We start from the raw sequence: 25,719 nt of genomic DNA, 5'->3' as shown, positions 1-25,719 counted from the left end.
TGTTATGTTATCAGTATCTCAGAAAAGTAAACCTTTAATTTTTTAGCGTTTCTGAACAATTTATTTTAGAATAATGGAGGTGATTAACTCCACAGTAGTGTTTAATGTCTGTAGCTAGGTAAATATGAACAACTTTCCTTTAATAAATACTCCTACATATTTGCTTTTTTTCCTCAAATTTATCAGAGTTGCACATTTATTTTATGTTTCAGCTTATTTCAACACTACAAGCTATATGAGTTTCTGTTCTACTCTACCAGGGAAGAAATTGTGATAGGAACTGAGGTAAGTAATTTATCTAGATGGAACCAATTAAGCTGAATCACTTAATGCATGCTGATCAGCATCTGGATCTTTAACTGCTTAAAGCAACTTCTTGTCAAGATTATTCAAGTGTTAATATAACCAAGTAATAGTTTACAAAAAGAATAATTACATGAAGTGAGTTTTGGATTAAGAAAATAAGCTGTCTTTTGGCATTAAAAGCTTTGTTAATCACATATACTTTATGTATTTATGGATTAATTATTTGACAAAGCTCAATTGGATAGGGTATGTATGTTTTCATACAAACAAAATCAGGAAAAGTGAGATAAATTAATTCAGTTAAATCTCTTCTTATTTCACATTTATTTTCAATCTACTCATTCTTTAAAGGCTAATTCAAACTCACTTCCTCAATGAAGCAAACCTTTCTTAATTATATCACATCTCATAGGAAGGATTTAACAAACTTTAATCACATTCTATTATTTTATTCCAATTAATCTGTTTCTACTGAGTGTTGGCTACTCCTATCATACCAATGAGCATATAAATGTGCACTGTGTTATATGGTTTTCTGTTGTCTGTGGATTGATATAGTCAACACAACACAACTGTAATTTCCTTGAAGGCAAGGACAATGTGCTGTTTTTCTACCACAGCATACAGTATAATGCAGAACACAGTAGTCCCTCAGTTAACACTACATAAGTGATTCAGTGACAGTGCATAGAATAGCAGTTCTATGACCAATGGTCTACCTGGACACTTCCAAACAACCTTACATATAATCACATATGTATAATTACTAGAAATGAATTCTGCATAAGAAATCATCTTAAGGAAGCTAAAAATGTCATAAAAATGCTTCCTAGGTCTTCAACTACTTTAGGAGGCTACGTTGTTTAGAAGTATATGGGGTGGTAGTGCCTGTGTTTAGAAATAAACAGTGAATAAGGGGATATTTACATTATAATTTTCCTGATATTAAAGACCAGATGGAATGTACCAACTATTCTGTCTTCAAGAGTATTGTTTTTCTGGTGTTTACAAATTGCTTACTTCATAAACATTTTAGTCACCGTTACTCATCCTCCACTTGTTCCGATGCTTGCCTTTTAAAAATGAGCTGGAAGAAAACAAGGAACGCTTTTGCTGTTGACTTTCCTAAAAATTTCTTCTTTGAAGTCTCTTCATACTGTAGCTTAAATTGTCACTGGATAAAGTTTCACTGAAAACGTTTCTGTTTCAAAATTTACATCATATAGTGTGACAGCATTGCAATAATTATCAATTTGGAATACAATTCTATCTCATCTATTCAGCAAAATTTTAAGAAAATGATAGCGGCTTCGACATAAGCAGATATTTAGAATTATTAAGAAAAAATGTCATAAAGAATTCCCTTTCCCCTTTGTTAATTGCACAATCATGCCTTTCTTCTCTGTTGTAAGGATATATTTAGGTGACATTTATGCTTATGGAAAGATAAAATGGAGAAAGTAGACAGGGATTGGCTCCTTTATTTCCATTGTCTTTTGTATTTTTCCTAGACTGACCAGAGCTATAAAAAAATCTTCAGGAAAGGAAATTGTGTCTCTAAGAATTAGACCACTTGATGGAATTTTAAAAGATTAACCAAGGCAGTTATTATAGTACAACATTTTATGGAATTTTAGAAGTGTCTGATAATCCTTGGTGCAAATATCTGTTTTTTAATTAACAACCTTTTATGAAGGAGGCAGGAGCCTGCCCCACTAATGTGATTATTCATGCTGATCTCAGTGCTTGGGGACCAAACAAGGGCCACATGACAACTGCATAAATGTTCCAAATTTAACTCCCAGGCAAGCGTTTGAGTTAAATAACACTGATGAAATTTAGTTTCTTAATTGTGGATAGAAGATTAGAACAAAACACATAAATCTCTGCTAAGAATAATTGCTAAATATTAATTTTAATTATTAATAGAGACATAAATAAATCATACTCCTACTTTTCCTAGGGTTTTAAAGAAAATTGATTTTTTGTTTTTTAATGATTGTTTTTAGCTATTTCTACTTACCTTTTTCAAGAAATTTCATGTTATTCTTAGATTATAGAAGGCACATTTCAGGAAATCACTATACCTGACCTGAGGTTTTTTTATAATCTAGAAATCTTTTTAATAGATATAATTTTATAAGCAATGTGTTTTGTAGTTTATTCAGTGGTTTACAAGTTTGTAAACCACTGTAAAAACCAGGAAACAATCAGGAGGAGCTAGGATAATGGTAGAATGGAGCAGAAAATGGAGGCATCAAATGCCTGTAGATGTAGCTTTCTGAGTGGATGAAGTATATGAATATCACTCACTGTATTTAAAGAGCTGAGGACTCCCTTTCAGTTATCTAAGCTGGGAGCTCTCCAAGTCTGTTGTTTGGATAATGCAGTTAGCCTGCGGACCCTCTGACATCCAACTTATAAGGGAACCAGAATCTCTTTAGGGAATTTATATTTTCCTTAGCCTAAACCCCTATCTAGAAAGCTGAGAACTGCTATGTCTTTTGCATTCATTACCTAAAAACTAAAGGAAACATTTAATAATTGCACATAAAAACACTATGGGATATTACCAACAGTGATGATCAAAAACCCATAGCAGATACTCAGAGTCATGATTCTAGCCAGGTATCTATTGCCAGGCAACTAAAATGAGATGATGCAGCTATAAAATTGTTTATTAATTACTTCCACATATGTTATCCAGTTCCTATTATGCTCTAGGCCTTGTACTAAATCCCACGGATACACAGCGACAAACAACAATTCTCATCCTCAGGGAGTTTACTATCTATTGAGAGGAGAGAGGTGAATAAATGAGTAATTACAGTATAGGGCCCAAAAATGTTATGATACTATGGAAACAAATAGAAGACAAGGAGCCTATCTAAACTGTAGATTTAAGGCTTATGATGGCTTCTAGGAACAAGTGAAATCTGATACGAACCTAAAGTTTGTGAATGAGTTAGCAAGACAGTATATGATAATAATGCAAATGAAAGAAATTCCACTCAAAATAACTGATAAAACTTGGGGTTAAGCTAGACTAACGTCAACTGGATCTAAGTAGTCAAACAATGTTACTAACCGTGTATGTACATGTGTATATTATGAATGCATGCGTCTCAATCTTTCATCTGTCCTAGTTATTGCTCACTTCTTTTCTCTGATTCTCTCTGTTTGGGCCTCATTCCATTCCTCTGTAGACAGGCTTCTTTCAACTGGTAGGAGACATGACACAGGCAACTCCAGTTTAGCAACTCCAGAAAAAAAGAGACATTCTTCCTCACAACGTTAACATTATTGGTTGTGCTTGTGTCATGTGTCCATTCCTGATTAATTATTGTGGCCAGAGAAGTGGAGTAATGTTATTGGAAGACCTAAGTAGGTTAATTAAAATCACAAAAGGAAGGAAATTATGGAAGACAAAAGTAGGAACAAACAACAAGGGGAACAAATGGAAAACAGTAATGAATATAGTAGATATTAATCAAACTATAAAAATAACCACTTTCAAAGTCAGTGATCCAAATACATCAATAAAAAGAGATTGTCAGAGTGCAATAGAACCCAACTATATGTCGTCTACAAGAAACCTACTTTAAAAATAAAGACACACATAGATTAAAAATAAGTGGATGGAGAAAATTATAGCAACTAATAATATTAATCAAAAGAAAGCAGGAGTAGCTGTATTAATTTCAGACAGAGCAGACTTTAAGCAAAAGAAAGTTATCACATATAAAGAAAGATATGACATAACAATAAAGGGGTTATCTTTTCCAAGAAGACACAACAATCCCTACTTAACATGTATGTGTTTAACAACAAGGCATCAAATTACATGAGTCAAAAACTAATAGAACTGTGAAGAGAAATAGAAGAATCCTCTACTGTGGTTAGAGAAGTTAGCACCCCTTCATCAGATGTGCACAGATCTAGCTGGCAGAAAATTGGTAAGGACATAGTTGACCTTAACAATACCATCAATCAACTGAGTATAAATTACATGTATAGACTACTTAATCCAATAACAGCAGAATACACATTCTTCTCAAACTCGCATGGAATACTCACCAAAATAGATCGCATTCTGGGCTGTAAGACGTACCTTATCAAATCGGAAAGAATAGAAATCATACAATGTCTGCTCTCAGACCACAATGGATTGTTAAAAATCAGTAACAGAAAGAGAACTGGAGAATCCCATAGCACGTAGATATTAAACAACACAGTTCTAATAACAGTGGGTCAAATAAGACATTTTACCTGGTACATCATTTCAAGAGAGATTTTAAAATATTTAACTAAATGAAAATGAAAACACAACTTATCAAAATTTGTAAGATGCAGCAAAAGTGATGCTTAGAGGACAATATATAGCATTGAATATATATATGAAAGCGAGAAAGATCTAAAATTAAACTTAAGTTTCTACCTTAGGAAAGTAAAAAAAAAGAACAACATGTTAAACCCAAGCTAAGCAAAAGAAAAGAAATAATTTTAATTAGAGCAGAGATCAATAACACTGAAAACAGGAAAATCAATAGAGAAAAATCAATAAAACCAAAACTTATTTCTTAATTAGCAAGGCTAACTAAGAAACAAAGAGGACACACATTACTAATATCAGCAATGAAAGAGGGACATCACTACAGATCCTGTGGACATTAAAAAGATAATAAAGGAATACTGTGCACAGCTCTGTGCCCACAAATTTGATAATCTAATCAAATGGACCAATTCCTTCTAAGACAGAAAGTTCCAAAACTCACACAAGAAGATATAGATGAAGATCTGAATAGATAGGGGGGTGTGTGTGTGTGTGTGTGTGTGTGTGTGTGTGTGTGTGTGTGTAAATAAATAATAACTCTCCAAAAGAGAAAGCTTAAGGTCCTGATGGATTCACTGGTAAATTATAACAAACATATAAGGAAGAAATTATACCAGTTCTCCACAACTGCTTTCAGAAAATAGGAACAGAGGGAATACTTCTTAATTCATTGTATGATGCCAGCATTACCCTAATACTAAAATCAAACAAAGATATTCCAAGAAAAGAAAACTACAGACCCCTCTCTCTCATGAACATAGATGCAGAAACACTCAACAAAATATTAGCAAATAATATTTTAGCAAATAACAATGTATTCTCCCTGACCAACTGGGATTGGTGCTATATATACAAAACTTGTTCAACATTCAAAACTCAATTAATATAATTCATAACAATAAACTAAAAAAGAAAAAAAATCACATGATTATATTAATAATTGCAGAAAAAGCATTTGACAAAATCCCAAACCCATTCATGATAAACTCTTAGCATATGAGGAATAGAGGGGAACTTTCTCAATTAATAAAGAATGCCAACAAAAAACCTACTGTTAACATCATACGTAATGACGAGGAACTCAAAGTTTTAACACTAAGATCAAGTATGAGGCAGAGATATCTTCTTGTACCACTCCTTTTCAACAGCATACTGGAAGTTCTAGCTATTCCAATAAGAGGGAAAAAGGAAGCAAAAGTTATACACTTCAGAAAGAAGAAACGAAACTGTCCTTGTTTGCCAATTACATGACTATCCATGTAGAAAATAATTTACCAAAAAAATAAAAAATAAATAAACAAAATATTCCCCTGGAATGAGTAAGTGAATATAGCAAAGTTGCAGGAGACAGAGTTAAAATGCAGAAGTCAATTGCTTTCCTATACAATGAAATAACAAGTAGATTTTGAAATGGAAAACACTTCACTATTTACATTAGCACCCAGACAATGAAATACTTAGGTATAAATCTAAAGAAAATGTGTACAAGATCTATATGAGGAAAACTATAAAACTCTGATGAGCAAAATGGAAGAGGAACTAAATAAATGAAGAGATATTTTATGTTCAAGGATATGAAGACTCACTATGGTCAAGATATCAATACTTTCCAACTTTATATATAGCTTCAATGCAATCACAATCAAAATTCCAGCAAGTTATTTTATAAATATCAGTAAAAACTCATTCTTACTTTTATATGGAGAGGCAAAAGGCCCAGAGCTGTCAACCCAATGTTAAAATAGAACACTACCCGACTTCAAGACTTACTATAAAATTGCGGTAATCAAGACAGTGTGGTATTGATAAATAGATTGATAGAATAAAATAGAGAACGCAGAAGTGGACACCCATAAATATATTCAGTTGTTCTTTGACAAAAAAATAAAAGCGATACAATGGAGCAAAGATAACCTTTTCAACAAATTGTGCTGGAACATCCGGGCATCGACATGCAAAAAAACAAAAAAGAAAAAAGAAAAAAAATGAATCTAGATGCACCTTTCATAAATATTAACTCCAAATAGATCACAAACCTAAATGTAAAACACGAAACTATAAAACTCCTAGAATATGACATAGGAGAATACCTAAGTGACCTTGGATATAGCAGTGACTTTTAAGATACAAAACCGATGGCACAATCCGTGATAGCAGTAACTGATAAGCTAGACATTATTGAAATTAAAAACTTCTAGTCTGGGAAAGTCAATATCATGGGAATGTAAAGATAGACTGGAAGTAAATATTTGCAAAAGGCACATCTGATAAAGGACTGTTACTCAGAATATATAAAGAACTCTTAAAACTCAACAATAAAAAATCAAACAACCTGATTAAAAAATGGGCCAAAGACTTTAACAAACACCTCACCAAAGAAGATATACAGATATGAAAATATGTTCCACATCATTTGTCCTCAGAGAAATAAAAATTAGAACAACAATGGGATACCACTATGTACCTATTAGAATGGCCCAAATATGTAACAGTGATAAGAAATGCTGTCAAGGATATGGAGTAACAGAAACTCATTCACTGCTAGTGGGAAATGCAGCATCCACTTTGGAAGACAGTTTGGTAGTTGTGTTGAAAACTAAACATACTCTTACCATACGATTCAGTGATCCTACTCATATATTCAACCAAAGGTGGTAAAAACTTATGTCCTCAACAAAAACCTGCACACAGATGTTTAATATCAGCTTTATTTAAACTTGCTGAAACTTGGAAGCAACCAAGATGTCCCAATAGTTGAATGCATTAATAATGTGTAGTACATCCAGACAATGGAATATTATTCAGTGCTAAAAAGAAATGAGCTGCCACCCTGAACAAGCCCGATCCCATCTGATTTCTAAGCAGGGTTGGGCCTGGTTAGTGCTTGGATGGGAGACCACCTAGGAAGACCAGGTACTGTAGGCATAAAAAATAAAAAATAAGGGATTATAAACTGACAAGGTCCTTGCAATCTGTAAGGTCAACCAAGGGTTGCCTAAATAAATAAATAAATAAATAAATAAATAAATAAATAAATAAAATAAGCTATAAAACCATGAAAAGACGTGAAGGATCCTCAAATGCATATTTTCAAATGAAAGAAATGAACTCGAAGAAAACTATATGACATTCTGGAAAAGGCAAATCTGTGGAAACAGTATAAAGATCAACATTTGCTCGGGGTTTGGGTGGAGATAAAGGATTAATAAGATAAATAAGTAGAGCACAGATATTTATAGCGGTAAAATACTCTGATGGATACATGTCATTATATATTTGTCCAAATCCATAGAATGTACAACACCTAGAGTGAACCCTAATGTAAACTATGAACTTAGGGTGATTATGATGTGTCAGTATAGGTGTATCAATTATAACAATTGTACTGCTCTGGTGATGGATGTTATAATGGAGGATGCTATGCATATATGAGAGCAAGGGGTATTTGGGGAATCTCTGTACTTTCTCCTAAATTTTGCTATGAAACTTAAACTGTTCAAAAAAATAAAGCCTTAATAAAATTATTTTAATTGAAAAAAGTGTAGAGTATCTTCAAACCAGCCATGGTGAAGAAAAAGGTGTATTTCTTGCAAAGAAGTATAGTAAGATTGTTATCTGACTTCTCATCAGAAACAGTGAAAGCCAGAAGACGATAATGGAACATTAAACAGTTCTAAGAAAATACCCTTCGATCTAGAATTCTATACCAAGCAAAAATTCCCTTCAAGAATGAAAATTTTAAGAGATATTTTCATACAAAAAGTAAGAGAAATCATTACAAACAGAAAAACACTAAAACAAATACTAAAGGCATAAAGAACACAATTTCAACCAAAACAATAATTCATGAAGATCTCTGCACCCCCATGTTCCTGGCAGCACAATTTACAATAGCCAAAATATGGAAGCAGCCTAGATGCCCATCAATAGATGATTGGATAAAGAAGTTATGGTTAATATATGCAATAGAATATTACTCAACCATTAAAAAAAATGAAATCCTACCATTTGCAATAGCATGGATGGACCTAGAGGTTATTATGCTTAGTGAAATAAGTTAGAGAAAGATAAATACCATATGATTTCACTTACATGTGGAATATAAGGAACAAAAATAACAAATTAATCAAAAACACTCAGAAATATAGAGGACAATCTTGTGATGGCGAGGGGAAATGGGTTTGGGCATTAAGAGAATAGGGTGAAGGGTTAAAGAAGTACAGATTAATAGTTGATAGATGGTCATGAGGATGGGGAGCACAGCATAGGGAATGTAGTTAGCATTAATGTAATGGTTAGGTGGAAAGCCAGAGGAGAAAAAGAGCAATTAGGGGGATCATTTTATAAACTATATAATTATCTAACCAATGTACTGTATACTTGAAACTAATAATAAAATTAAATTTAAAAAAGGAAAACAATTTTAGATGAAAAATGAAAGAAAGAAAAAAGAATAAACAGGTGAAATTAGGGACGTAGATAGATGATAGATGATAGATAGATAGATAGATAGATAATATATAATAAGTAAATTAAATAAAGATTGATTGTATAACACACCAGTGTTTTATGTGGTTTTAAAATACATAGAGAATTAAACAATGAAAATAGCATTTAAATTTAGAGGAAGGTAAATGAGTTAATGTATTTCTAGGTTCTGACATTAGAAAAGTAAAAGTACTGAATTAAAAACATTTAAGAAGTTAAGGATTCATATTGAAATTTCTAGAGTAAGCATTGCATAAATAATAAGTACTAAACTGGTAGAGGAGAAAAATGGAATAATAAAATAAGTTGATTTAAAGTAATAAATTTGAAATTCTCATGTAGAAACATGAGAAAAAGGAGGAAAATATTTGTAATTGTGAGATTAAGTTTATAGGATTAGCCACCTAAAGTTTTTTAAATATTTAATAAAGATACTATGAACAAATTTTTTAAGAAGTAAGTTGGAGAAAACTTTTGCAAACCAATATAATACAGGTCAACAATATTTTATCTACACATAGTTCCTACAAATAAAATAAGCAAAAGATAAACAAGACAATTTAAATACAGGCAAAGAATATGAACAGACAATATATGTGATCATTAAGTAAATAAAGATATTCAATCTTACTAGTTATTAAAAAACTTCAAAATAATAAAAAGTATTTATCAACTATAAAATTTGGCTAATAGCCAAAGGTTGATTAATAACCAATATTAATGAGTATGTAAGAAAATACAATTCATGTTGAGAGGTTGGTGAGAGGTTAAATTTGTAAAGCCACTTTGGATAGCAGATTAGCAAAATCAAATATGAATATACTCTGCCCCCCAAAATTCTAATTATAAGAATCTTCCCTATGACATATTATACAAAGCTATTTATACATGAATATTCATCAAAGCATGGTTTATAAAAACTAATAATTGGGGAAAGTCAATCAGAAGGGAAATGGTTAAATTAAATGAAGTATAATCACACTATAGAAAACTATAGTCTTTAAAAGGAATGCAGTAGATCCCTATGTAGTTGAGGTCTCACGCAAATTGTTTATGAAAAAAAGTATAGAAGAAAAACAATATGACTAGTGTTTCCATTTATTTTTAAATGCAGATAAACATGTAGACATATAGAAAGGTATATGTATTTAAGTGATAATAAAGGGACTAGGAGGATTTATACTAACATTAACATGGCATACCTTTGGGCAATGGCGTGGAAGTAGGAATTGGATAGAATGTGAAGAGGGACATTTTGTTCTCTATATTTCAGATTTATGTTAATCTTTTATAATGTAAATGTCTCCATATATTACTCGTGCAATAATAAAATTGCTCCCTAGTACATTCCCAGAAGTGTTGAGGCATATTTTGTAAGTTAAATGCAGGCATGTAAACATGCTTCTGTATTATATATATTGACAGACAGACAGAGGGGTATCATCTGAGTATTTATAAAATGAAAGACCGAATAGAAAAAAATAGGTGAACTCTTGATCCATGAAATTAAATACGTTACAACTGTGTTGCTGCCATATTTTAATTTTAAGTATAAACTAGGTTTAGCTGAAAACTCATTTATAGAGGAAAAAATCTGGTGATGTGTTATAACATCCCAAATTTTCCCAAGAAAATAAAATTAATATTATGAATTATGTATACATAGCACATTTTAAAAATATTTATTCAGTTTAATTTCACCAATGTGACAATACATTACATTTTGTATCATTTCTACTTTCAAAGGTTATACGTATTTAAACACATGCACACATATATACGCATTTCTGTTTGAATGTAAAAACCTCATAAGATTGTCTTCTTTAATAGCTTCCTTAATTTACAAAATGTAATAGATAGATGTAGGTTTATTTCTGTTTAAGCCAGCATACTTAACATGTTTCATAATTCGATAACATGGACATTTTCACACAAACCCCCTTTGCACAATTCCTGGGGGCACCATTCATGCTGGAGTCTGTGTGATTAATGGAGTTGTCTGTTGCACACAGCCTGTGCAGCCGTTGGTGGAGGCCTTATTTTCACAAGTGGGACTGTAGCCGAATCTGATTATTATTAATGCGATATTCTTAGATATTTAAAGAGAATGATAAATATACCTAAGTAGTTACCTTGCCTAGAGTCATATTTTGGCTGCCTTTCATAACCCGAAATAATACCACTTAAAGTCAACAAATATAGAAAATTCAGACCTCTCTAAAACCAGCGAATGTCAATTGTATATAATTTCATGTTCTGAGCACTTATTTCTAAAGCAAAAACAAAATAAAGAAAACACGCTTTTCTTCCTTATTTCAAAACCAACACAAATTATGGGTGTTAATGACACTGTACTTAAAAATTGTTAGATATGGGGAAGGGAAAATAACTAGATAGAAACATAAATTATGTTTTCTTTCTTTAAACTATAAAAATATGGTATCTTTAATAAACAAAATATGAGACTTATGTAAACACTCACCCTTTTATGGGGAAAAAAAAGCAAAAACATTGCATGTCTGATCATATTTTGGAGAGGAGGAAGGCAACTAAAGTGTGGCTCTAAAGATATCTTTTTTACTCTTGAGATGTACCTATTGAAATAATCTAAACTTATCTAGATGATGTTTTTAATCTTAAAAAAAAAAAAAAAGGTGCTTTTTTTTTTCTTGTTGAATGATTGTATTAGCAAACTGCCGGAAGAGAAAAATCACACAGGACATAATTTGTAGTTTGACCTACTCACATTGGGTGTTGCTAAAGAAAATGAATCAGAAATTGTTGTGTTAAAATAACTCTATCTGCTCTACCTGACATGTGTGACTAACTGACTTTAGAATCCATCATTTAAAGAAAATGGTTGACACTTGGGTACACAATTTATCAATCTTCAACCTAGTCTTTTTTCTCTAAAGCACAGAAAAATAATCATCCCTCCCTAAATATAAATCTTTAAGAGAAATTCAAGGAATCTGTCTCCAGTAAAATAATTGATAAATGGAAGGAGCATAATTTAAAGATGGTTTCCATCACTGATCATATGGCACCTAAACTCTTGAACCTGTCATTCAAGTCTTTCCATCCTTTGGCCCACTAGCATTTATCTCAGCTTCTCTGTGACCAATTCTCTGATTAAGTTATGTTGGTCTTTTCATAATTGCAGCTTTTCTATTTATTTCTGCCTTGAAGTAAGGTGTTCCTACCACCTGAAATACTCTCCAACTTTTTTTTTTTTTTTTGCCAACCCAAACCTATTATTTCCTCCAAGCTCAGTTTGAAGAACATATCTCTTAAAGAATTAAAGAAAGGGAAAAGGAAGGGAAGAAAGGAGGGAGGGAGGGAGGAAGGAAGGAAGGGAAAGAAAAGTACTTTTTCTAACATTAATTTTTACTTATTTCCTCAGCATTAAATACCTTCTAATTATAGAGCTACATCTCATGGAACTAATTGCATAGGTCTGTGAGATCTGGATAACTGACATTATGATTTTCTTGTTTTTCTCAGTTGACCCTTGAACAGCATGAGTTTGAAGTGTGCAGGTCCACATATGTGGATTTTTAAAACAAATACATAATCAGTCCTCTGTATCCCCAAGTTTTTCATCCAAGGAAGGTTTCAACCAACCACAGATCAAAAGGATTATTTTCCATTCTTGGTTGGGATTAGGATGTAGAGAGCCAACTCTATGCATTGTTTTATGCACTTTTATATAAGGGACGTGAGCATCTGTAGTTTTTGGTATCCCTGGCTGTCTGGAACCAATCCCCTATGTTGTGTATACATTCACCTAGTATTCAGTAATCATTTACTAAATTAATTTAAAAGAAAGAACATTTTATTTCATTAGCTAATTCCAAAATATTATATTTGGAGAACATTATTTTGATGTGTACACTGAAAAATCTGAATCTACCTTTTAAAATATCAATATACCATTATCAGAAAATTAAAAACTGATATTAGAATAGAATATGCTTATATTATTCATTTTTAATTATGGAAGAGCTACTTTATTTATATGGAGCACCATGGGAATGTTTCATATATAGAGGAAATGCCCATTATAAATTGAGACCTATAAAGTAAGATGCCAAAAGCCACAAATATTTTTGACCACGTCAAAATTTAAAACTTCTATATTTGAGGAAGGGAACACCATAAGTAAATATCAAACAAACTAAAAATAATATTTATAGCATAAATGACAGAAAGGTATAACAGTCTTAATATTTTATATAATGAATTTTTACAAATCAAAGAGAAAAAAGTGACATTAATGGAAAAATTAACAAAGTGTTTTTAGAAGAGAAGATATATAAATAGCCAATAAACTTATGCAAAGATTTCAGCATTGTAGTACTAAAAGAAGTGATACCCAAATTAAAATCATCAGATTCTTTCTAAAATTAAAACAACACATTGACTTGTGAGAGTGTGGTGAGCTAGCACTCTTATATACTGATGGTAGGAGTATAAATTTGGTAAGCTTTCCAGAGAGCAATTTCACATGATATTATCTTTTGAGCCAACAATTATACTTCCTTGAGTTCATTCCAAGGAGATAATCAGACAATGGACAGAACTATGGATGCATATATTTGTTTATAATAGAAAAAAACCCTTCAAACTGTGAAGTACCTAAATGTCTATCTGTAGAATGAAGTTTTACAAATTTGAGGTGCCTCATTACAACATAATTTTGTCATCATTATGAGTACTCACAATGTGTTGTACTTATGATGGAAAGTTATTCAGAATATGTTAAAAAGAAAATAAAACAGACTACTAAGTGTGTCTATTGTAATTGCAGTTTACATCCATGTCTATGTATGTATACGTAGAGAATAGGTCCTGAAGGACATACATAAAGTTATTAGCAGTAGTCATTTGATGTTGATAGTTATACAAGATAATCTTTACTTTCTGTTTACACTGTCTATATGTCTGGAAAATATTTTTTGCAATCAGAATGTATTAAAGTATGTTGCTATTTTTTAAGAGTAAAGACTTAAACTATCCAAGTTTTATTCCATTTCCTTTTATTTTCCTTATTCAGCATTATTTCTTTTCTTCTTGCTTATTTAACTTTAAAAGATTGCATAACATTATGAAAATGCCTGTTTTATTTTGAAGAGATGCATTTCATGTTTATGTGATTAGGCAATGTTCTTTTTCCCTAAAGCAAAAGGTTCTACTGCAGATGAAGATTTAATTGTTACTTGAGGATGAGCATTTTATTATTCATGAGTTATATAAATCACCAGAATGTCCAGGGTGATCACAATAAAACCTAAAAAACAAGGATTCTAGCTGTAGAGGTTTATTCTATTATTTAAGATACTATCCGGCTAATAGATAGCAAGAAGTAGGGGGATGAATGGGGTTCAAGGAAAATCAATATGTCTCTATTCTGTGATTACATACTCAGCAGAATTCATTAATAATCCAAGCTTCTGGTTTAGAGAAAAAGTCCAGACATGTCTAAAATAGACTATATAAGGTTCAGCAACCCACATTTGAAAAGGGACATATTCAAATCAAAACGTGTTCAGAGGAAATAAACTGGATGTTCTAAGACCAGAGGCCTCTGAAGAAGAAAAAATTCAGAGAAGATTTAATAGCTGTTTTCAAATCTAAAGGTCTGGCAAAATAAAAAAGAGATTTGTCTTGTCTGCATAACTCCCAGATGGCAGACCAAATACCAGTGTCTGGCTCTTCTGGGAGGAGATTTTGACTAGTATATGCAACCGCTTTCTAAATAATGAATGTATCCAGAAATAAAAGGGGTAAGAAGTGGGAAGGCAGGGGCCCATGCATTCCTTACTGTTGTATTACCAACTCTTAGCATAGGTCCTGGCAAACAGAAGGCATTTAATAAATCGTAGTGGTGAATTGAGAGGTGATAAGTTATATCTTCATTGACAGTATTCCACATTTAACTATGAGATTTTTGTTGAAAGATATTTCATGAAGTTTTTTAAGCACTGGATGGGAGATTGAGCCATATTATAATTATGTGACCATTTATCCCAGATTTTCCTAGGATTTTCTGGATGATTCCAATTTAAACTGTTTTGTCTTGTTCTTCCCTTAACTATACTTCCAAATATTCTCCTTGGTAATAAAATCCAAAATTTATGATGAGCCTGTCTTACTCTGGGTAGCATAACTAATAGAATGACGAAATAGATTCCTTTCTACAGGCTAGAAATCATGCTGGACTGCTACAGTTAGTGTGGATAGAGAACTACAGTTGTTTATAACTAGGAAGTCATTTATTATAAATATACAGCTAGCTCTGTCTTGGTGAATGCAGACTTAAATGTAAATAAATTTATGTAATCAAATGCAAGTCAAGCAAGACTGTAGGGTGATATATTTTTATTGATTACTTTCTTTAAAAAGAAAGATTTGGTCACAGTTCTATAGTAGTGGGCCATATACCAATGTTTCCATCGTGTTCAAGTTTGATTACTAGGCCAACCTTAAGGCTTGGTGAATGTTTGACAGATGGCTGAAATATGCATTGTGCAGAAAAGCATGCAAGTGGAGAGTCAATCAAGACAGAATAAACATGCTTAGAAACAGGCTACCTTATTGGTATTCTGACTACAGAATCGAACAACTTTCTATGCAAATTATGCAGCTGCATCAGCACCAATGACATTATAGAAGTGTAGAGGGGGAAAAAAGTTTTCTGTGACAAACTAGCTCTGTGCCTGATCAAAGAAATCGTATAAGGGTATATGAGGTAGATTGTTTTTGTTGTTGTTATTTTGTTTTTGTTTTATTTTAAGTTGCTTATTCTGTTTGTTTAAAGTGCTAATGACCATAGCAAACGTGGCAAGTTTAACTGATGAATATGGAGTTTCACAGCTCCCAGAGCATGGCTTTGGACTAATAAGAATTTAGAAGGGAGCAGCAACCTACTTTACCTTATTCAGGATTTGTATGCCTGCTGATACACACAGGATTTTATAAATGTGCCAGTGCTTATGGGGAGATACATAAACACACACACACACACACACACACACACACACTCTCTCTCTCTCTCTCTCTCTCTCTCTCTCTCTCTCTCTCTCTCTCTCTCTCTCTCTCAAAAAAGAGGAAGAATTGAATGAGTATACTGTCCATTACTCAGAGAATGTTTTTCTGCCTTACATATTCAATATGTGACAACTTAAAGAATTAGGGGCATTCAACTTAAGAGATCAAGTATTTTAGGTGGGAAAAAAGACACATGCAGCTAACAAAATGAATGCAGATATTTTTGCTCCATTTAATCAGTGAAAAATCTGACAACTATATTTTTTTAATAAAATGCAAAATATATTAAATAAATATCACATATTAATATTTACAATCTGGAGCAACTTATGTTTCTCCTATGAAGCCATTCCTGACTTTGTAGACTATGTCTAATTCTCTTTCTTATAAACCACTGTTGGGATTTGACACTAAGGCCTCATGCCTTGCAGTGTTGGTTCGTATGTCATCTGACTGTAGCTGATTTGCCTGCCCCTGCCTCTTGAAACACACGCACTCAAACACACACTCATATACAAAGACAAAATTGATTCCTAGGCGCTGGAGGGAAATGGTGACTTGGTATCTTTTAGCTTTCTTTAAAAGGTCAGCCCAGATATTATATAAAAGGCGTCATGAAGAGATCTGTATGTCCCTCCATGTTTCTTCTGCTGCTTTTAAAAATACACGTGCAAATTTAATACTTCTCCTTTCAAGAGGTGGAGCTTAATTCCTCTTCTGTTGAGTGAGGACTAGACTTAGTTACTCGCTTCTAGAGAGTAGAATACGGCAGAAGTGATGGAATGTCACTTCCAATATTAGGCTTTAAAAACACAGTGGCTTCCATCTTGTGGCTACTTTGTGGCTTGCACTCTCTTGCTATCTCTCTTGAACCATGTGCACTGGGAGCTTTCAACTAACATTGTGAGGATACTCAGGAAGCTTCTGGAGAGGCTCACCAGGCAAGGACCTAAAGCCTGCCAACAGTCAAGTGAGTGAGCTAGGAAGATGCTCCCCAAGCTGAGCCTTGACATCCCTGTAGCCAGACCAACAGCCTGACTGCAATGTGGTCAGAGAATCTGAGCCAGAACCACCCAGTCCAGCCACTCCCAGGTTCCTGACACACAGAATGGTGTGGTTCTAAATATTTATTATTCTAAGCTGCCAAATTTGGGGAGATTTATTACATAGCAACAGATAACTAATACACTTAACATTCACAGCAATAGCTGAAATTTCTCTCACCCCATATTTCAATCACCCTCCAAATGTTCACTTCTTCATCTTCTTTCATTTTCTCCTCCACTGTGTCAGGCTGCTTCTGTACAACCCACTCTGGCCTGCTCTTCGTTCTCAGAGAAGCCCCCTGGAATTCTGGCGAAAAATCAAATTCTCTACACAAATGGCTCATTTCCCAAACTAGATTGCTCCTAATAGGTGCTTAATAAATATCTGTTCATAGTATAACTCAATTTCAGCTTCTTTTGACTTACACAAACAAAAATAATTCATTTGAAAAACAATATTTTCTTTCCAGTTCAGACTAGAGTTACAAAGAGAAGTGTTTAAGTGTTTACTGATAACTATACAACTTCACCTGGTGCCTGAGCTGGGCAGGCATTGTACTCAGTGCACTCTTTGGCTTCAGGAAGAGGAATAGGTATGCATCTCAGTTCCAAAAGGGCAAAGCTGCCATACAGTTAATGCTCAACAAGCTTTGTCCTAAGGAACAATGACAGGTTCAAGATCATTCTTCTAAATGCAGTTCTAATTCTAGGTATTGTCTGTAATTTTCAGGTTGGTGTCTACTGTCACCTTTTAACAATCAAGATATTTATTAAACAGATGCAGACCATACTCTGAGAACTTACTGTTAGTACGTTCATAAATATTACTTTTACTGCCTGTTTGTGACATTGGTTAGTAAAACAAACAGTTACTCGTAATGCTAAACAGTCTAGCCAGTGAAATGGGTATAAATTTAATAAAACAACAGGCATATAATTACAAGCCAAGTACTGTAAAAGAAAAAAAAAGAATACAGGTTACTGTAAAAAGGTATATTAGAAAGCTTTCTCTAATCTGGGGATTGGTGAATCACAGAAGGCTACTGTGAGCTAGTTATCTCTGGGCGGAGATCCAGGAGTAATAGGAGTTAACTAGGCAAAACTGTAGGGGGAAGGGAAGTTAAGTTCATTCAGCATTTACTATATGCCAGGAACTGTCAAAGCACGTTAAATATCAACACAAGTAAACTTCACGACAGCCACTTTGCCACATTTTAAAGACATGAAACTTGAGGACTAATGTCCATATACTGCCCCAAATTTTCTCTGCAGAAGCTTTGATTTACTCCCTAGTGGCACCAAAAAGAGACCTGAATGAAAGAGACCATTCAGACCACTTTTAAGTTAAGTGGCATTGCATAATATCGATTACCCACAAAAGTTTCAACAATTAAAACACAAGCAAAATAGGATATAGTTTATCTTTATTACCCTCCAGACATACTCTCCAAGAGAATAAACAATGACGTAAATAATATTCTAACAAAATTATTTTAAATGATCGTTTTTACAACCTTTTCAAATTCTTTGTTTTCTTCTCAAGAATTTCAATGATGTTCTTTTTAAAATAATACTGCTAACCAAATATGTATGCTTCTGCTTATATAGTTTATGAAAATGGACACTCTAGTGTGTATTAAATTACAGCCAAAATTGAGAAAAGAGATGAGAAAGTACTTCATTATTCTTTGTTAAATAATGAATGTTTTGAAGTAATGTGATCATTAAATTCAAATAAGCATAACTCTGATATAAATGTAAATTTTTCAGAACTTGAAATGTTGCTTAAGATAAACTCTCTGGCTGAATTTCTGAATATTTAATTGTTTCATTTTCACAAAATGAGTGCAGTCACCTATTCAACATAATTAGTTATCTAGGAAAACAATTCTAATTCAAGATAGCTATTTCCTAAATATATTTTAAATACCATAAACAATCTTACATTAAATATTAGGCCTGTTGCTTGGACATTTTTTTAAAATTTATTTTTCGATTATAGTTGACATACAATATTATATTAGTTTCAGGCATACAACATAGTGATTAGACATTTATATAACTTACAAAGAAGTGATCACTCCAGTAAGTCTAGTACCCACCTGGCACCATACATAATTATTACACTATTATTGACTATATTCCCCATGCTGTACTTTACATTGTATGTCTTCTGTTTGCCTCTTCAGATCCATTTTCTACCCTTTTCTACCCTACCCTGTGCACAGAAGGCCAAGTTTTATGGAAATCATCAATAGGCTCCTTTACCCTCTGACTTCTAGCTGAGCCAGTGAGGGGCATGGGTGAAAGATAAGTGAGGCTGAGATGTTTTTACTCCCAACTCCTTGCCTGTTAGGTCACTGGATTCTGGGTGTGTCCTCTACAGAAGGTGAGTTCCTGTCCTGTCTGTACAGCTCTTCTCTATGTATTCTGGAAAGTACTCCTTCACGCCCCCCCTATTAGGCCCAGAAATGGGAAAAGGTAAGGTGCCAAATCAACCTTGTTACTTTGCTCTAAATCAGCCTGCATCTTTGTAAATAGCCCCTTTGTTAAACTCCCTCAATTACCTGCCTTACTGTGGTTCTCATAGAACCCTGATTACATAGGAATTGATGATAGGAGCATCCTCAGGAGGTTCACCCTCAAAATGGCATTCTGAACTAGGTGGTTCATATATGTGTGTAGTGTCCAGAACATTTATTGGGCAGGAGTGAGAGGAAGTGGGAATGCAACACTAAGGAACATGGTTGACTTGACTTTAAGAGTATCAGACAAAAGAGGATGAAACAAATGATTAGATAATAGAGATTGAGCAAGATGAATGTACTGATGTGGGTGCACTCACTCATAATTCAGAACTTAAAAGTAAGGCTCAAGTGCCCAGGAGTGGCTTTATTAGTCTGCTAGTCTGGATAACTAAAGGCTGAACTCAGTGGTGGCCTACAAGTCAATTAGGATGATATGCCAGAACTTCCCCGTCATAATGTACAGGAAGGATTTAGATAGTTCTGGAATATACAATAATATATAAACTATTTAGCCACTTGCTAACATTACCTTCATGAGTGTCCAGGGGAGACATTCCCCTCATCCACACATTCAGAAATGCCTTGGTGAGGAGGTCAACACTAACACCAGTCAGTCAGTGATGACTGTTCTCTGCAGGCAGACTTCCGAGCGGCTGGGATGCTGGGAGCCATGTTCAGGGTGTAGATTATATTTGCCATTCCTATGGCATGTTTATACTTCCTTACCCACTAAATTAATTTTTAGTGAGAAAAGAGTGCTGAATGAAACTCTTTAAAAAAAATCTCTAATAAAATCTACACTGGTCATTAATGTTTTAATGAATGTACTATGTATAGTTGCTACAAAAAAGTACTGGGTCCTATTCCAAGTTTGGCACAGGTGAAAACAGAAGCTGACACATGAGCTGGGTTCAAAGTAAACCCTCCTGATTTACTGATTGGGTTACCACTGACAGACAATTCTCTTAATCCCTATGAAGCTTAGTTTCTTCATCTACAAAATGAAGGGAATAATATCTGCCTCCTATAGTTGTGAAGATAAACAAGATAGAGGAAAGAGACTCAACTAGAAAGCCAATTAAGTTTCCCTTCTGGGCTCAGCATCTTGGACATTCCTCTCTCTCATAGTGCTTTCGACCTAGAACCACATACTGTGCTGCAAATGTCTTGAATTCAGGACATGTCTACTTATCTTATTTTATATCTCCAGTGCTCAAAACATAGACACATACCAGATGCCAACTCTGAGAGTAATTAAATGAACGAATATATGTGTTATTTTAATAATAAAATGGAAGTGGTCAGTATGGCCAGTTAATTCCTCTACCTGCATTTAAATTCCATCAACCTATGTTGCCTTTATAATGGTGGGCAAATTACTTAACTCTACTGAACTGTGGCTTCCTCATCTTTAAAATTAAGAATTGAGATAATATCTCCTATCCTCACAGGAGTGTTGTAAGAAATAAGTTAAATAACAGTTAAAATATCTGGAAAATAGTGAGTACTCCATAAATTTTATTTCCCTTTTTCTTGCCCCCTTTGTATCATAAATGCCTGCCACAATAGGCACTGAAATAATGTCTATGATGAATCGCACATGAAGTTCTAATTTTGAAAGCTTATACTCCATTCATTCCTTTAAAAACAAAAACAAAAACAAAACAAACAAACAAAAACCTCCTAAATATCAGATTACTGCTCATGGGATTGCAAAATATTTTTTAGGCTTTTATGGTTAAAATGCTCTTAAAAATTTGGAAGGGACCTCACTTCTGAAACTTATTTCAATAAATCCAAAATGAATAGATGTGGAAAATACTTGACATTCAAGAGTTAATTTTGAACAGAAGAGATAGTTAATTTTATCCCTTTTATTTCTATAAATCATAAGAGACAGTTTGGATAGGTTACTCAAAAGAGGCTACCCGAATCATTGCTAATGAGATACGTCAACTCAAGTGTTGCCCAAAGATTATTCTTAACAAATGCACATATTGTTTGACTTTACTTGGAATAAACAGAAAGCTTAAAATTAGATTATTGCTTAGACATAGACCCATTAAGTTAAAATAAGGCCAGACATTTGGAATTAAGTCAGTTTAAGATAGTAACCTTTGATTAAAACATGGCTAAAATATTTGGATTGTTTTATTAGCTATATGCCATAAGCATAAAAACGCAGCTGAATTATCACAGTAAATGCATAGTGCATTTACACAAATTCACAAATGTACAAAGTCAATGCCTTTACACAAGTTCATATTAGATACTCAAAGGGACACCAACAACTACTAAAAACAAAAGACAAAAAGAGGAAAGGTTTTTTAAAAAGTTGCTTTTGGCATGATTTCCCTTCTTCCCTTCGAATAGAAAAATGCATATACATAACTAACAAAACGCAATGTTGTTTCTCTCATTTTTCTTAGTGTTTCAGCACTGCATCTCTATCTAAAATGCAACTAATTTAAACTGATTTAGAGAAACAAGCTTTGCTTAGAGCCTTATTTGAGTTGAGTGGCTTTTCAAAAAACACATTTTTCAGATTAAAAGAAATGTTTGTGGTAACATAAGCTCCACTTGCCATTTAAAAATTATAAAATGAATTAAAGGGTGAAGGACATGAATTAAAGCATGAGTGACTTCATAAAATAAGCATTTTACATAATTTGTAAGTTTAAATTTTTATACCTCAAAATGAAGACAGAATGATTTAAGAATGTAACACATTTATTTGCCAAAAAATGAGAAGAAACTTACCTAATTACTATTTTAAATACATTCTTATTTATTAAAAAAACCTCTTTTTTGTATATGATCAGTGGAAACTTTTTTTTCTATGCCATAGGTTTCTAGTTGCTAACACAGCATTGTGACTGGAGGCCTGAGATGCTGAATTTGTGTGTGTGTGTGTGTGTGTGTGTGTGTGTGTGTGTGTGTGTGTGTGGAGAGAGAGAGAGGCAAAGTAAAGAGATAGTGATAGAAGCTTCATTATAATAGCCTCTTTAAGGAGGTATTAGAATTAACTAGAGAAACTCTGTTTTTGTAGAACACAGTTTGGATTCTAAAAGCAGTTGTGATGTTATTGATATTCCCTGAATATACAGTGAACTCTAAAATATTCTTATTTTTCAAAACAGTGGAAATATGTTCTTTTGGGGCATTAAATAATAAAACAAAAAATTTACAAATAATTACATATCTTTCCAATGTGAAAAATACTTCATTCAAAAAACAATCATTCTGGCACATCTGTTTCCAGCTCTGAAAGAGTATCTTGTAACAGACCGTGCTTTAATCAAGAACAAATAGAAAAGTGGGTAAATTTTTTAAATCCAATTGAAGGCCTTGGAGATCTTTCAAGACAGTCAGAACTTAAGATGCCATGATCCTAGCTAGAGAGGAGTGAGCCCAACATTTGTGTCCTGCTTTTCCCCTACGGTCATTTTTTTTAGGAAGTACAAAGTAAGAAGTCAAGAAGCAGGTAGAAGGTTGCCCCAAAGAAGCAGAGAAGCCAATAAAATGTTTTGAGATTTTACAAGACTAGGAAAACAAACTTAGAATATGGGCATGCCAGTGCTGCCAGGATTAAGAGATGAAGAACATAGAAAGAGGTGGGTGTGTAGAAGTGAGCCTGACACTCTGTGACAGCTTTCTACTCCAGCCCTGGGCTGATTCTTAAAACATTACTAAAATTTTTACAAATATTGAAAGAAAAATAAAGGAATATCATTGTCAAAAACTGTGAAGGGCCTTAGATTGTACATATTTTACAACATAGCTATCATAGTTTTATGAATGTTGACAGAAGACTCCAGACTTCTGAGGCACAGATCAAATTAGAGAAATAAAAATAAAAACAATTTTAAAATGCTAAATTATACTGAAAGAAAGGAGAAGGAAGAAAATTAAAAAGCTAAGAGCAGAAAATAATGAAATAGAAAATATACAAACAATAGTGAAAATTAACAAGCCTATGAGGTGATTCTTTAGAAAGACTAATAAAATTGATAATCTCCTAGAAGACATTTGGGGGCGGGGCGGAAAAACAAAGAAATGGCACAAAATACAGTATCAGCAATAAATTGAAGGCATCTCTCACATACAGACATTAAAAAGATAAGATGATAATATAAGCAACATTATATCTAATTTTTTATACCAGATAAAAATGATACTAGGAAAATTCAAATAGTTCTATGGCAAAGAAATTGAAGTTAAATAAAATATTTTAAATATTAATTTAAAATATAATTTAAATATTAATTTAAAATATTAATTTAAAATATTTTACAAAAGAATTTCCAGGGTCAAATATCTTCATATTTAAGAAAGAAATAAAACTAATCTTATATAAACTTTTTGAGTTTATAAAAATATCAACACAATCTTAATACCTAAACTTGACAAGGACGTTACAAGAATAGAAAATCCTTGACGTATCTCCTTTATGAATATACAGGTAAAAATTCTAAGCAAGATGTTAACATTCAAATCCTATGGTATATGAAAAAGTAGAACATTGTGAATAAGTAAAGTTTATTTTAGGAATACAAGGTATGTTTACTCTTTGAGAATCAATGCAATGTACTACATTAGAATAAAGGAAGGCAATCATCTGACCTCATTAGAGGCAGAACAATCATTTTAGAAATCCAACACCCAGTCATTATAAAATCTGTTAGCAAACCTGAAATAGCAGAATTAATAGTTATAATTATCATAATTAATAGTCAAATATTAAAACCTTGCCTCCTGAGAATGGGAAGAAGGATGTCTGCTGTCATTAGTTTTATTCAGTATACTCTAGCAATCTTAGCCAGTGCAATATGGCAGGAAAAAATTGGAGAGTAGATGTGGGAAAATAAGATTTAAAACTCTTATTTTTCACATATGACCTGACTGAAATTAGAATCAACAGAAAAAAATTATTGAAACATGTAAAACAATTGTGCAGAACAGTGGACAAATGACCAATACACAAAAAGAATTTTTTCTATATGCTAGTAAGAAACAATTGGGAAATAAAACTTAATCAAATGACAATATTTACAATAGCATCAAAAAGCATGAGATATTTAACAGGAAATGTGTAAAGCATATGTATATAGAGACTACAAAACATTATTGAATAAAATTAAAGAACATCTAAACAATGGAGGAATACACAATGACCATGGATTGGAGGACTCTGTGTAATAAAGATGTCAGTTCTCTCCAATTGATCTACATATTCAACATAATCTCATTAAAAATCCCAACAGGTTTTCTGCGTGTAATTAACAACCTGATTCTAAAATGTATAATTAAAAAGACAAAAAAAAAGCTAAAACAATCTTAAAGAAGAAAATTGAAGGGTTTATACTACCATGTTTCAAGATTTATAAATCTACAGTAATTAAAACATGTATTTGACTTAATGATGGACAGATAGACCACTGGAAGAAACCAAAAGAGTGCAGAAAGAAACTCACACTTACACGATCATTTAGATTATGACAAAGATAGCGATGTAGTACAGAGAGGAAAACACGGTCTTTTTAATAAGTGGTGCTGGGTCAAGTGTATATTTCATAAGAAAAATAATGAATCTGTACTCTTAGCTCACAGTATGAACAAAGATCAATTCCCAGGAATCATAGATCTAAACATGAAGGTAAAACTTAAGCTTATACAGGAAAACAGAAAAATATCATCATGGGTTTAAATAGGTGACACACACAAAAAATCACTAACCATAAAATAAAATGCTGATAAGCTGTTCTGCATTAATATTAAGGACTTCTTTTCAACGAAAGACACAATTAAAAAGGCAAAACTTCAAGCAGATTGTGAGAAAATATTTGCCATAAAATGAATGTGACAGGACATATCTGCAATAGATAAAGGACTACAAATCAATAAGACAATAAGACATAAACCAATAGAAAAAAATGGGTGAAAATTCGAACATACACTTCACAAAAGA

The 25,719-nt window shown here is 32.9% G+C and overlaps 1 protein-coding gene across 6 annotated transcripts in view; it reads left to right on the top strand.

The window, feature by feature from the left end:
- CABCOCO1 (ciliary associated calcium binding coiled-coil 1) overlaps window positions 1-25,719 on the top strand; it is a 103,021-nt gene that overhangs the window by 32,145 nt on the left and 45,157 nt on the right. For all 6 annotated transcript variants that reach the window (XM_036222322.1, XM_036222321.1, XM_016157301.2 and 3 more), the window contains exon 5: window positions 213-285. In XM_036222322.1, the coding sequence (XP_036078215.1) occupies window positions 213-285 (73 nt within the window). The remainder of the gene's footprint in view (window positions 1-212; window positions 286-25,719) is intronic.

Source organism: Rousettus aegyptiacus, unplaced genomic scaffold (assembly GCF_014176215.1).
Source record: "Rousettus aegyptiacus isolate mRouAeg1 unplaced genomic scaffold, mRouAeg1.p scaffold_m13_p_6, whole genome shotgun sequence".
NCBI lineage: Eukaryota > Metazoa > Chordata > Mammalia > Chiroptera > Pteropodidae > Rousettus > Rousettus aegyptiacus.
This window is presented reverse-complemented; position numbering and strand designations above follow the sequence as displayed.